Source organism: Lepus europaeus, chromosome X (assembly GCF_033115175.1).
Source record: "Lepus europaeus isolate LE1 chromosome X, mLepTim1.pri, whole genome shotgun sequence".
In the NCBI taxonomy this organism is placed as follows: Eukaryota; Metazoa; Chordata; class Mammalia; order Lagomorpha; family Leporidae; genus Lepus; species Lepus europaeus.
In genome coordinates, this window is record NC_084850.1 from 1,526,362 (window position 1) to 1,541,259 (window position 14,898).

Sequence of the window (14,898 nt, forward strand, 5' to 3'; positions counted from 1 at the left end):
GGCAGAATTACACACACACACACACACACAGAGGGAGAGAGAGAGAGAGAGAGAGAGAGAGAGAGAGAGAGAATCTTCTATCAGCTGGTTCAGTCCCCAATTAGCCACACTAGCTGTGGCTGTGGCTGTGGCTGTGCCAGGCTGAAGCCAGGAGCCAAGAAATCGATCCTGGTCACCCACATGGGTGACATTGGCCCAAGCACCCAAGCACTTGGGTCATATTCACTGACCCGGTGATGTTTTGGGGGCTGTGTGAGGCTCCACGGGGACTGTGCTCTGATGTTGTCCTCCTGAGTTAGTTGTGACTCAGTTTCCCAGCCTGATGTGACATTCCCTGCAGTGTTTCCAGTGTCCCTTAACTTCCCGTGTGGGCCATGGGCAGGGCCATGCCCGGCTGGTCAGGGGTTTCCTGCAGTGACTGCGTCTTGTCCTGGCGAGGGGCAGATCCTGGGGCCCTCAGGAGGGGAGAACAAGACGGGAGGACCCTGGCGTGCAGGGCAAATGAGGAACCCTGGAGGAGGGAGGCCCGGGACCCATGGCCTCCAGTGGCCGTCAGGAGTTACCCTCTGTGTCATCGTCCCTTCTCTTCAGTGGTTGTAGTGTTTCTGTTCAATAAAGCTTATTTAATGTTCCAGCTGTCTCCCCTCTGCTGTGGGCGCCTCAGGGGACCATGGGCTGTGGTGAGTGGGCAACAGTGGCCGTGTTAGCACTGGTGCACGTGCTGGGCAGCACCTGTGCCTCAGGGGCTGTGGGGTCCTCTGAGCTGGATGCAGCCAGGTGACTGCATGCTAGTGAGCATGGGTACAGGCTGGTTCCATTCCAGGTGCCCTCAGGGTGCCCCAAGGAATCACTGGGTTAGATGTTCAAAGGTGGACTGGGTACATCTGGTGGGACCCCGGATTTGACCAAGGCTTGTAGGCCTTGGAGGCTGCTGGTATGCCTCTCATGACCTGCTACCCACCACCCCTCTCCAGCACCCCCCCCCCTTTGTCTCTTATATCCCAAGGCTGTGTTTTAGAGAAGCTAGTAGCCATTCCTGGCAGCCCTGTGAAGGGCTCAGGCAGCCAGCCACACAAGTCAGTAAGGCCATGTTTGCAAATCTAGGCTGGCAGATACAGTCAGAGATGTGCCCTAAAATGGCCCAGGCCTGAGTTCAGGTGCCCTTGCCAGGCACTGCGTGTGGGACTTTTCTGGGTGGTAGTGTTTGCCCACTCACACAGTTCAGCCCACTCCTGCTGGTAGACAGCTGTCCAGCCCCAGACAATCTACTAAGCAATATTTGTGGATAGCAGGGTGTATGGTGCTGTGGGATTAATGGCAGGCCAGGCATCATTCCTCACCTACCCCCTACACATGATCATGCCTTGAGTGGAAGTGGGGGGAGGGAACACTGCAGTCACCAGCTCAGGCATCCCTTGATGGAACTACTGTTGCTCTCTCAGAGATGCCAAATGGTTATACACCTTGAAAGCCTCAAAGCCCAACAACTTTCTCAGTGTCTGGTGAAGACACAGTTCAGAGACTGCATAGCAAGAGACACAGCAGGAGGGTGCTCCAGAGCAGCAGCCCTCCCTGCAACCACAGTAGCAGCCGGCTCACCAAGATTCACCTGGGCCATCAACTAAGTCTTGTCAGCCTAGGAGGCCGAAGGCATGGCCATCATGACCCACCACCCCTCTCCAACATCCCCCTTTGCCTGTATGGTAATACGAAAATCAGTGACATAGTTGTTTATTATCATAATGAAGTATTCTGTATTATAAAAATTTGTGTATGCTATACTTTTATAGATTTGGAAGTGCAATAGGTTTGTTTAGACCAGCATCACCACAAACATGAGTGTCACATTATGTTATGATCTTAATGGCCATGACATCACTAGGCTATTTGAATTTTTCGGCTCCATCGTAATCTTGTGAGGCCACCATCATATATTTGGTCCATCCTTGGCTAAAACATACTTGTAAATGATTTATTTATTTGAAATGCAGAGTTACAGAGTGACAGAGGGAAAGAGAGAGAGAGAGAGAGAGAGAGAGAGAGAGAGAGAGAGGTCTTCCATCCACTGGTTCACTCCCCAGATGACCGCAATGGCCAGAGCTGGGCTGATCCAAAGCCAGGAGCCAGGACCCTTTTCTGGATCTCCCACACGGATGCAGGGGCCCAAGGACTTGGACTATCTTCTACTGCTTTCCCAGGCCATAGCAGAGAGCTGGATTGGAAGTGGAGCAGCTGGGACTTGAACTAGTGCCCAAATGGGAATTCAGCACTGCAGGCAGGGGTTTTGCCCACTATGCCACAGCGCCAGCACTGATGTTGTATAATTCTAATATCTGTGTTAGAGACCTTTCTGGTTCTTGTGATTGGTAATTTTCAATTGAAATCTAGACCTCTTCTGTATCATATGAGATCCTGTATCTTCTTGAAATCTTGTGTTGAAGAGAGGTGTGCTGTGCAGTGCTGTTCCTCCTGCTTGTTACCAGGTCAGCAGAGATGCCAGGACCGTGTTGGCGTACGTCTTCTGCGATGACGGCGCAGGAGACGAGGGTGTTTGGCCGGCCCCATGGAGGGATGGGCATGACCTCCCCAATGGGCCCGACATGCCCATGATCGGCAGCAGTACCTGCGGCAAGAGGTGTTGAACAGGGCCAAGGCCATGGCCACCAGCACCACTAGGTTCCTGTCCCTTATTTATGAGTCCTAAAAAGTCAGGATCACCTCCTCCAAAGAACTCATCCATCAGCAAGGAGTCTTAGAATGCACAGAGGATAGTGGACAAGATGGACCAAGATTTGAAGACCAGCCAGAAGCACATCAACAGCATTAAGAATGTGTCTCAGGGCCTTGTCAATTACTTCAAATCCAAGCCAGCAGAGACACCCCCTGAACAGAATGGCACCATCACCACCCAGCCCAACAGTAGATTGAAAGAGGCCATAAATACAAGTAAAGAGCAGGAGGTGGAGTACCAGGCCAGCCACCCAAACCCCAGGAAGCTGGAGGATGTCGACTCTATCCCTGGAGGGGCTGTCTCTGCTGTGAGTACTGACACTTACCCCAAGAATGCAGACCTCCAAGCCTATCACCAGAAGATCGACAGCAACCTAGATGAGCTGTCCTTAGGACGGGGCCATCTGAAGGACATAGCCCTGGGGATGCAGATGGAAACTGAGGAGCAAGACAACATTCTTGATCAGCTGACAACCAAAGTGGACAAGTTAGACATCAACATAAACAGCACAGAAAAAAAGTCTGACAACTCTGAAAGTCAAAAGAATTTCCACTCCATGGTGAGGAAGAGTGTTCCACCAATCTTCTTTTTAAACGCCCAAGAAATTTCAGTTCTTATTTTAGTATGTAATTTAATGTGTATTTGCAAATGTTATGATAGTGTGATGCCTGAGAGATTCTTGTTGCTGTGAGGAGTCGTGTGCCCTGCGTTTTCTTAGGGCTGACACCTAAGTTCTTTCAGCCAACATAAAGTGAGTATCTTGAGCCTTTGAAGACCTTGTTGGAATGAGAAGAAAAACTTGTATTTCTCATTTTCCTCAGGACGTGGAAAGATGTGGGCAGGACCTCAATCTCGTCTCACCAAGTCCTGCTTTCTTCTTTGATAGATTACTCATTCCTAGGCCTTACATGAGTCAGAATGTTCAGGGACCCTGGGAGCCAGTTTATGTTGGGGAGGGTCCTTCCCACAGTTTTATACAGGAATCATTGTGATGAGCAGGCACATACTATCTCTCTCCCACACGCACACAGGGCAAATCACTGGTGATTCTCTTAGCTCCCTGGAAAGTGGTTAGTGTTGGGTCTGTCGATTGAGTGTGTCACAGCCCTTGCTCTTGTGTTGACACAAGAGTGTGCCGTGCCCTTGGCATGCATTTTCGTAGGGAGGATTCAGATAGATCAGCACTGGTCAACCACAACACTCGGAAATAAGCAGGCAATTGGACAAGCCCCTCTTCCTCCACCTACTTCTCCTCTCCTCTCCAACCTTCCATCCCAGTTGGAAACAGATGACCCAGATGTGGATCCTGGTCTAGTTTGTGGGAATGCAGTGTCAGACAGATGTGGCTACGCACACTGGTCTTTCTCCTCCAAGCCCTCTCTCCGCATTGGCCAAGGCTCAGTGTGGCAGAATATGTATTCGGTTCCTGGGGTCTCATGACCTGCTCAGGACTGCCACCCGTTCTTCTGCACTTCTTGGTCTGCAGGGTCTTAGTTCACCCATACAAGATGGACTGGGCCCAAGGAAAGGTAATTGCACCACTTGCCCGTTTCCCAGCCTCCCGATCCCAGAAACAATCAGACGCAGCGGGGAGCCAAGTCAAGCAGGGGCTCATTTATTGCACGCAAAACAAAGCCTTTCATAGCACAAAACTGCAGGGCCATTGGGGCAGGGCATAAGGGCTAACCAGTCACTTAAAGGGTCACTTTACAGGACGATTTCTTATAGGACTAGTCGTATGTCTATACACTTGCTGTCAGTTGTTGTCCCTTCCCTTGATGTTACGCAGCCAATCAGCTTTGGTGGTAAACAACTTTGAGTTCCACCCACCTTACTTCCTCTCGGCACCATCTTTGAATCGCCTCATGTAACTAATTTCCCCACATTGGTCTTCTTGCGAGATAACTTAAATCATTACCTGGTTCCTGGCAACCAAGTTTTGAAACTGTCGCTCCACAAATGATGCTGACTTCATGTAGAAGGATTTGGCTAAAGAAAAACAAAGCCCAGACGTTATTTTAAGCAGCCTAGCTTATTCTCTCACTTTACAAAAGGAATCGTTTAGAAGCATTAATTAAAATTGATTTCTACAGTAAAATTGATTGGTCTTCAGTGAAATCATTGAAGACACCAACCCTTGTCTTTTTTTCAAAAACAAATGATTTAGAACATTTTGAAGATGGTATAGGTCAGAAACTTTCAAGTACAGTGCCTTTCACCTTAAACCGTGGCACCCACCTGTGGGACCCACACCATCTAGTGATGCTTTCCTTTGAGAGTCTGCAGCCTATAAAAAGCTGTCTGTCAGAGCAAAGGAAACCTCGGGGTGGGGGGGTTCCAGCAGTGCAGGAGTTCCCATCCCATAATACATGACGTTCCTAAAACCACTGATAGCCTCCATGGGCAAACACAGCTTCCTCTGAACAGTGATCACGCCCCCGCCTCCTCAGGGATTCCGTATCAGATGCACATGGCTTTGGCTTCCGGAGTGTGAGAACTTGATTCAAGTCCCAACTGACATTCACCGGAGGAGCTCAGCACTCCTATGCTCTTGACAACTCGTGAAAGAAAAAAAACGTTAAACACATTTCCCATCCCAGGCAGAACGAATGCACAGGGCTTTGGGAGAAAAGGCTGCTCAACAGCACGAAACCCAGAGCGCAGGGCAACCCACATGCATGATTCCACCTGCCCCAGCACCCTCTTCGGGTACATCATAAGAACTTTCTCTTTGTCATCATCAGGCACAGACTTGTGGGAATTCGTGTGATACTTCAGGGCCAAGCTTCTCTGTTCATTGCTTCTAACAGCCACTATGGACCATTCTCATCAGCCAACCGCCTCCCATCTGCAAACAGAGTTAGTGAATCCACTGACTTGAAGCCAAGTGAAATATTTTATGTAACTTGCCTGTCTTTTGCTGGCTTGATGAAGTCAATCCCCCTTCCCCACCCCTCCCACCCCCGACTTCCCTGTTTTGTTTTTTTATCCTAAGTACACAAAAAGAGAGTGTCCTCACTTTGCTAGAAGTGTCTCCCTGGGTCCTCTTTTGGAGGCCTTCCAGTGCCTCGTCCTAAAGACTGGGCTGAGGGACTGTACCTAAGCTGCACGCTGGCCTGCTGCTGCTTCCTGCTGGGTCTGCCCCTGCTCCCTCCCCCACCACAAACTGCCTGCTGATGCCACTTTATAGAGTAAAGCTGCTTGTGCTTCAACTGAGAATGAAGGAAGAACTGATGACTATCATGAGAGAGAAGACATCCTGCCCTCCATAGAAGCCGCATGTCATGGACACACACCGAGGTGCCAGGCCCATTTGCCATGGACCTTGATACCACAGGTGAGATAGTGAACTCCTCCTTGCCAGATGGGCTCTGTGAGAAAGATTTCAATTTCCACAGTTGCACTGGAAACAAATGGTGCCTTTTACAAGCAACACAAAGAAGAAAACGGCTTTTCTAACTTTAGGTTGGGATATGTTAACATGTGCTACTAACTTTAAAAACAACTGCATTCTCCTTGGAAGGAAACTCTCCAACATGAACTTGTCACCTAACAGCAGTGGAGTTGCTTTGTGATTTTTTCTTCTTTTTTTGCATTCTATGGGCAAGGAGATCTGAATTTAACTCGGGTTGCAAGGGGAAAAAAAATCAGCATTTTAATGTCTTTAACTGCCTCTTGTGAGCATGTAGTTTTAAGTGTACACTATACCAATTGACTTAAAATCTTCACACCTTGCCTATGTAGGCATTTCCTGCAGAATTTTAAAAGTTACCAATGATATGAAGCATTCTCCCCCTGGTGAGTAAAATGTCTCGTGTACGCAGTGCTGAACCAGTCATTAAAAGTGTTTGTGATGTGGCGACAGGGGTGGGAAGGTGGGGCAGCTCTTTGCTCAGAGTCTGAATCAGAACATCTTGCATCCGCCATGCCTTCATTCAACAATTACCATAATCCATACAATAAAATGTGAAGTTATTTTATAACCAGGAAAAAAAAAATCTTGTGTTGGGCAAGCTTCTTCTGAAACTGATTCAGTGTGTGATGGAGGGAATGCACTTATTGCAACCAGATAAGGTTGCCATTCTAGGATCTCAGCCAAAAAAGTTACCTCTTGTAACTGCTGGACAGAGGGGAGAGATTCAGGCTTTCCACTAAACGTTTGTTGTCACTACCCTAGCTGGAAGAACCAGGCAACCTTACACCATGTGACCTGAAGGTGATACTGACAGTTTTTTTTAAAATTATTTATTTGACAGGTAGAGATATAGACAGAGAGAGAGAGAGAGAAAGGTCTTCCTTCCGTTGGTTCACTCTCCAAATGGCCGCCACGGCTGGCGCTTTGCTGATGCAAAGCTAGGAGCCAGGTGCTTCTTCCTGCTCTCCCAAGTGGGTACAGCGGCCCAAGCACTTGGGCCATCCTCCACTGCCCTCCCAGGCCACAGCAGAGAGCTGGACTGGAAGAGGAGCAACTGGGACTAGAACTGGCGCCCATATGGGATGCTGGCGCCGCAGGTGGAGGATTAACCAAATGAGCCACAGTGCCGGCCCCGATACTGAAAGTTCTAAATCTCCTTGGTGGCAGGAGAGTTGGGGGTTACCATGTTACTTCTGGGTGTTGGGTAGAAGTTCAGGTTTGCCATGAATGAGAGAATCCACTACCAACCAAAGAAAATAAAAACCCCAGTCCCTGAACCCTTTGCTGGGGGGGGGGGTGGGTCAAACCATGGTTTATTCTGTGGAATTTCACTGGAGTAGGCTAGTTAGGTGCCACTTTCCTTTTTCTCTGGCAGGGAAGAGCAGGTTTTTGCGGTGTTGTTTCTGGGCTGTTCACATGCAGTTTCAGGCTGCTGGCTTCTCTAGCACACAGCCTTGGGCTATATGAGGCAAAAATAAACCCAGAAAATCTGCAGTCGTGTTTTTCATGTGTCTAAAGACCTCAACTAGTGTATTCTCTTCTCTACAGACTATAGATGTTTCTCATGTTTAAACTTGTAAATATTTAGATGAGGGATGGGGAGTGATAGAAACACACACCATGCACAGAAAAATGCAGAGCTCCCATCCACAGGTTCATCCCCTAAATGCCCACAATGGTCAGGCATAGTCCAGGCTGAAGGCCAGAGCCCATAAAAAGGTCCATGTCTCCCACGTGAGTGGCAGGGACCCCAGTACTTGAATCTATTTCTTGGGGGTTGAGTATCTAAAGAGTAGATTAACTAATCCAGACAGCCTGGGAAAACAGAGACCAGTAACAGGGCCCTTCTCTGATAACTGCGGAGATGACACATTCGTTGACCTGAAAGTGGAATGGCCTTCAGGGCTCCCTCTGGGCCCACAGGCATCCTCCAGACATTTTCAGGAACAGAGCCTCTGACCACTCCCATGGTACAGATGGCACAACCAGTCTGCAAAGCAGGTGAAGAGCCAGGGCCAGGTACTTGCCTCTGCCTGAGCAGCCTGCAGTGCTCCCCTGCCCCCCAGCACCTGGGTGGCCCGTCCAACCGATAGGCGCTACAGACAGCAGGGCTGCAGGGATGGAGGAGTACTAGGAGACACTGGGCATACACAGGCAAAGGGGGATGCTGCAGAGGGGTGGTGGGTAGCAACTCACGAGAGGCATGCCATGATCCTCCAAGGCCTACAAGCCTTGGTCAAATCTGGGGTCCTGGTCACTAGCCTTGGCAACTCATGAGTAGAGCCTAGGGAGATTACTGATGCCATAAACAAGAGTATCAAATTGTTAAGTCAACAATAGGAGTCACTGTGTACTTACATCTCATGTGGGATCTGTCCTTAGTGTGTTGTCTAATGTGAATTGATGCTATAACTAGTACTGAAACAGTATTTTACATTTTATGTTCTGTGTGGGTGCAAACTGATGAAATCCTTACTTAGTATATACTGAATCGATCTTCTGTATATAAAGATAATTGAAAATGAAAAAAAAACTTGGTTTTAAATTGGAAATTGCATAGAAAATTAATCAATTTTTTAAAAATATCATGTAGGATCTCTGCCCTTAATGTGCTGTACATTGTGATTTAATGCTATAACTAGTACTCAAACAGTATTTTTCACTTTGTGTTTCTATGTGGGTGCAAACTGTTGAAATCTTTACTTAATATATACTAAACTGATCTTATGTATATAAAGAGAATTGAAAATGAATCTTGATGTGAATGGAAGGGGAGAGGGAGTGGGAAAGGGGAGGGTTGTGGGTGGGAGGGAAGTTATGGGAGGGGGGAAGCCATTGTAACCCATAAGCTGTACTTTGGAAATTTATATTCATTGAATAAAAGTTAAAAAAAAATCTGGGGTCCCACCAGCTATAACCTGCTCAACTTTGAACATCTAATGCACTGATTCTTGGGGATTTACTGAGGGCACTTGGGATGGAAAAAGCCTGTACCCAAGACCGCTGCCCACTTCACCAGGTTGCATCCAACCCAGAAGACCCCACCCACTGCCCAGCATGTACACCAGTGCTAACGTGGCCACTGTTGCCCACTCACTACAGCCCATGGTCCCCTGAGGCGCCCACAGCAGAGGGGAGACAGCTGGAACATTAAATAAGCTTTATTGAACAGAAACACTACAACCACTGAAGAGAAGGGACGATGACACAGAGGGTAACTCCTGACGGCCACTGGAGGCCATGGGTCCCGGGCCTCCCTCCTCCAGGGTTCCTCATTTGCCCTGCACGCCAGGGTCCTCCCGTCTTGTTCTCCCCTCCTGAGGGCCCCAGGATCTGCCCCTCGCCAGGACAAGACGCAGTCACTGCAGGAAACCCCTGACCAGCCGGGCATGGCCCTGCCCATGGCCCACACGGGAAGTTAAGGGACACTGGAAACACTGCAGGGAATGTCACATCAGGCTGGGAAACTGAGTCACAACTAACTCAGGGGGACAACATCAGAGCACAGTCCCCGTGGAACCTCACGCAGCCCCCAGTCCATCGCCGGTTCAGTTCTTCCTCCTCTGCCACCATCGCGGTCACCATCACAGAGGGAGCATTGGTCAGCTGCGCCCTCGGCTGTCTTTCCTGCTGCCTCCTGGGACTGGGCTCGGGGTCTCTGGGGAGGAGCTGCTCAGGTAAGTGTGCTCACACACACACACACACACACACACTCCGCAAGGACAGTGGCAGTGGCCTACGTCTGCAGTGAGAGGCGGGGCTCACCACGCGATGGGGACGGGCAGAGCCTTGGCACAGGCCGCACGGGCCAGGACCTCCAGCCTGGGCGCACACACACCTCCTGGCCTGCACAGAATGGTGGTCAGTGCGGCAGGGGATGCTGGCTTGACACGTGGATCACTACGGGGCCTACACAGGTAAGGGTGGGCTCCCCAGGACAGGGAGCAGCCTGCCCAGGGGGTGGTGAATGGGTTGGGGGCCCCCTGGGGAGCCCCAGGCAGCTGGCACCCTGAGATGGTCTCTCCCCCCCCACCCCGTGTCTCCCAGGCCCGGGAGGGTGACCGAGGTCTTCAGGTGCTAGGCCCTAGGCCCTCAGGGGCATTTACAAACTGGCCTCCTGAGTTGCCAGGCGTGGGACTGGGACTGGGGCTGGGCTGGAGCTGGAGCTACCAAGGGCAGGGGTGCCACTCCCAGCCCCACGTGGCGGCAAGCCATCGCATCTGGGTCACCTGGAAGGACACCTGGGGTGACTGCCCCCCCTCGGGGGAATCGGGGTTCTGGAAACTTGGATTGGGAAGGATGGGGTGGGCCTTGCCTTGACCCTGCTCCCCACGTGGGGTGAGAGGGCCATCCTGTACTGCTCTCAGGGCTCTGCGGCCTTCTGAGCCTACTTGCGTGGTGAGGACTTGGGGGGGGGGGGCTCATCGCCCAGCACTGTCTTCCTTTCCCAATTCCTCCATGGGGAGCATGAACCCCTCCTGGGGAGGCCCTAGGCCTCCTGGTCTCTGGCCCCCAGCTGGGACCACATGAGCCTGCCCCAGAAGCACTGCCCATGTGGGCTGGGGTGGGGCCCCCAGGGGCCTCAGAGGCTCCTGCATGATCCAGGCCCACAGGGTTAGAAGCATGAGAGTCGTCTTTGTGGTCCTCCTCCTGCAGCTCCTCCTCCCCTGTGTCCGCCTCTGCCTCCAGCACCACCTCCAACTCCCTCTCTGCCTTCTCATCGTCTGCCTTAGCGTTGACTCTGGCATAGCCCAGGCCTCGGCCTGGGCGTGAACCCGGGCACCAGCTCCTTCTGGCACCTGGACTCTCACGCTCCTGGCTAGACTGTCCTCCCATGCCTCGGACTCTCGAATGAGCCCCAGCATCTGCAGGAAGCTCAGTGGCCTCCCAACCACTCTGAGCCTCCTCAGTGCTTCATCCAGAGGCTCAATGAGGTTGGTCTTGGCGGGCACCTGACTCAGGTGCACCTGGTCAGCGGAGGCTCTGTCTAGGGCCCCCTTCTCTACGGCTTTCTGCAGCAGGTCTTCCAGTTGCAACACGAAAGCCGACAGCTGTTTGCCTGACTGCTGCTGAGCGGCCAGACACTTCACCCGGATGCTGGCCTGGGACTCTTTTTCTCCAAATACCGGATCAGGGTGGCCAGGCAGTCCTGGACCATCCTGGCTGGGTTCTCAGCCAGGAGCCCTAGCGCCAGCTGCAGGGCAGTCCCGCAAAGGCCTTCCATCAGCCTCCTCCTCCTCTCCCTCACTGAGGCCCCCTGCCACACCTGCAGCATGTCAGTGGTGTGGTCCAACCAGGCCTCGAAAGACTCCTCCCCTGGGGCTGGATGGTTCCTTCTGGAAAACACACCCAGGTGCTGCTATCTCAGGGTCTCCACCCAGGGCTGCACTGCCTGGCTGAGGGCCCGGAGCCAGCATACCCTGTGGAGACCCAAACACAGGGCACCGGCCACACTCTCCACTGTCTGCCTCTGTTGCTCCAGGAAGTGGAACGTGCTGCGGAGAAACTCCTCACCTGGGCAAGGGGGCACGAATAACAGCTTCCAGGGGCCCCCTGTTCCCCGGGATTTCCCTGGGGACCAGTGCATAGTCGATTTTCCAGTCAAGCTTAACCAGGGCCACAGTGGCGCTGTCTTCCTCTCGAAACGTTCTGCCCAGTATGGTGAAGTGCTCATAGGCCACGGGAGGGTTCCAGACACTCTTGGAGTTCGGCCTCCTCACAGTCCTCCAGGATGCCCAGGATGAGCAGGCCTCTGTGAGCGCTGACGCCCAGCCACCTGCACCAGTCCTGCAGCACCGCCATCACCGTTGCTTGCATTGCAGCCGGCCCAGGCTGATACCGGGAGCAGCCAACGGCGCCAAGCGCAGACCAGGGTGGCACCGCGGCTGGGGGTGGGGGAGAACTGGGGCAGGAGCCTAGGGCTGGGGGAGAACGGCCAGGGTCTCCGCCTCCTGTGAAGGCGAAAGGGGCGACTGCGCGGTTTAAGACCCACCCCGCCGCGACCCTCCCGCCTGTAGGCGCCTCTCCAGCCAGGCCCGACCCCGACCCCGACCCCGACCCCCGCCGCGGTCCCCGCCTCGACCCCCTCTCGCCCCCGCGGGCCGCAACCTCGGCCCCGCACCCCCGCCCCCGAGCCCTGCCGCAGGGCGGGCCCAGGGCCGTGGGGTCTCCCCGGACGGACCACGCCTCCCCCACCCTCTGGGCCTCGGGCACCTTCTCCTGGGGCGAGGTCCTTCCGGGTCCGGGTCCCAGCTGGGGGCCGGGGGCTGCGCGGTGGTGGCAGACGGCCCCGGCTCCCTTGCTGGCTGGCGCTGCCTCTGGCTCTCTGTCTGTCGGCGCAGCACGTGGGCCAGTTGCGCGGGCGCCCTCTGGCCTGGGCTCTCTGCAGCGCGGACGCGGGGCGGGGGCGTGCTGGCGGCAGAGCGCGGACCCTCCGCGTCGCCCCGGAGGAGGCGGCCGGGCCATTGGCGCAAGCAGCTCATGCTGCCCGGCCGTCCTCCGGGCTATGGCCGCTCGGGGACCGAGGCCGACCCTTGATGTCGCTTGATGTCACCTGCTCTTCTCTCCCCACTGCCCTCCGCCCCGACAGGTGGGGCCCTGGGGCACAAGGGGTCCGAGCTTTGGTGGCCACGAGTCCGCACGCCTTTGGCTCCCCCCTGCGCTCCCCTGGCCCGTACCCAGCCCTGTGCCCCACTGCTGTGAGATGCGCCTGCCCTTGGGGCACAGGCGAGCAAGGGGCAGCAGCTGTGGCTGCCCATCAGGCTGTGTTCGGCAGGCGGCAGGGGGCGGCTGGGCACGGGCGCGAGAGGGGGCTGCGCTCTGGGGCTTGGCCTGCTCTGCCCTTCCCCCGCCCCACCCCGGAGGACTAATTCAGAGGCCAAGCCAGGCGAAGAGCACCTCCAGTGGGTGTGTGTCTTTGGCGTCGGTGCCACGTGCGCTAGGGTGCGCTTACGCCACGCCACTGGTGCCACGTCGCACCACAGTGGGACTGCGACGTCGGCTCTGCGAGTCCCCTTGGACGGGCCACAAGCCTTGGCCGCCTGCCGTGCACCTGTTTCCCATGTCTGGCACTGTGCAGCTGCTGTGCCCCGAGCCCAGGAGGGTCACCAGCGCCTGGCCTTTCCCGCTTTGCCTAATGCGAAAATGGCCTTAGAGCCCACCCGCTAGGGTCGGTATATCACTGCGGGGTCTGGTGTCAGGTGGAGCCTTAGGCCTGCGTCCTACCCTGGCCGCCTCCTCTCAGGGACAGCGCTAGGAGGGAGTCTCTTTGGAGTCTATCTCAGTGTGTGTTCTGAGGGGCAGTGTGCTGGCAGTGGTGTGCTCAGGGTGCCCCCTGTGCCCTGTGCCTTTGCCAACTTGATGGGCTATGGGGCATTGCTCTGCTGGCCGGGAGGCAGTGAGGGCTTCCACACCTACCCGCTTCTTTGTTGCCTGGGGCTGAACACTGCATGAGGGCAGTGCAAGCAGGCCTACTGTCCCTGCTTCCACCCGCCCTGCCGCTGACCTGTTGGTGGACAGGCTCACTGGACAGGCTCTGCAGCATGCAATGGCAAGCAGGTTCCCATCAAGATCACATCATGGGTTTGTTTCCTGCCATGCCTTCTGTTGTCTTTCACCATTGGCTTTTTCTGCTCAAGCTTGGTACTGGCCCCAAGCCTCCATGTGTTAGGGCCGAGATTGTTCTAATGCAAGAAAATGGCTGCTCTCCTTGCTGATTTTGAGGCATCATTTTCCTATAATTTTTTTTAACAATAATTTCCTTCAGTTATTTGAGAAATGAGAGAGAGAAGAGAGAGAGAGAGAGAGAGAGAGAGAGAGAGAGAATGAGAGAATGAATATCTATCACCCTTGGTACACTCCTCAAACACCCACAATGACCGGACTCTGCCAGGCTGATTCCGGGAGTCGAGAATGTGTGGCCGGCAGGGACTCAAGTGTTTGAGTCATTTCCAGCCTCCCAGGGTGTGTGTTAGCAGGAAGCTGGAATTGGCAGCAGAGCTGGGTCTCACACTCAACCATTCTTTATGGAAAGCAGGTTTCAAAGTGGTGTCTTCACCCCTGGGGCAAATGCCCCCCTCTGCTTGGAGGACTTGTGTCTCTTTAGCCTTGGCATTTGACTCACTGTAGCTTGTAGCACATTCTTGTGTTTTTCTTTGTTTCTGATTGTGATTTTGCTGGGGTCTTTCCTCAGAGATGGTGCTCCTTTGGGAACATATGAGAGCGGTCTGGTGGTCCAATAGATTGCACTCTTTGATATGTGTTCCCAAATAGATATGTTAAGTTCCTTGCATGCAGTACCTCAGCCTGGCACCTTATTTGTAAGTTCAGTATTTAGCATTGCTAAATGTAAAGGAAGCCCTTAGAATAGGCTCTAATACAATCGAATGACTTTCTTGAGCCATGGGAATGTCAGACACTGAGACTCACAGGTCCACAGGGAGAATGCTGCATAAACATGGGTACCCTGCCATATGCTCAGGGGGTATCTGTGGCCACCAGTAATTCGGATAAAAGCAGGGTAGAAGATTCTCCTTCAGAGCCTGCAGGAGGCAAAACTGCAGACACTTTTTTCTTGGCAATTTTGGAGTTCATGTTAAGCTTTGAGGGTCGTCGACCTTTGGATATATGAGTCAGTCTTAAGAAAAAAATAAACTTAAACATATGCCCACCTTTTGGTTCAGCCTTCGCAGTGCTATTTATTTATAGGAGAATGAAAAGCAAATATGTGCAAAAAGAATCCCATAGGATGCTT

General features: G+C 53.2%; 1 protein-coding gene and 2 pseudogenes across 1 annotated transcript; 1 reads left to right on the top strand and 2 right to left on the bottom strand.

Annotated features, from left to right (window-relative positions):
• The first annotated feature begins 1,652 nt into the window (after positions 1–1,652).
• Positions 1,653–9,568, top strand: LOC133753682 (synaptosomal-associated protein 29-like; annotated as a pseudogene).
• A 61-nt stretch (positions 9,569–9,629) lies between these two features.
• Positions 9,630–11,948, bottom strand: PNMA6A (PNMA family member 6A). Its single transcript, XM_062184369.1, is given in 5 exon segments — positions 9,630–9,815; positions 10,898–11,277; positions 11,280–11,706; positions 11,708–11,825; positions 11,827–11,948. Coding segments are annotated over 5 exon segments (1,233 nt in total).
• Positions 11,949–13,094: 1,146 nt separating this feature from the next.
• LOC133753686 (synaptosomal-associated protein 29-like) overlaps positions 13,095–14,898 on the bottom strand; it is a 30,831-nt pseudogene continuing 29,027 nt past the window's right edge.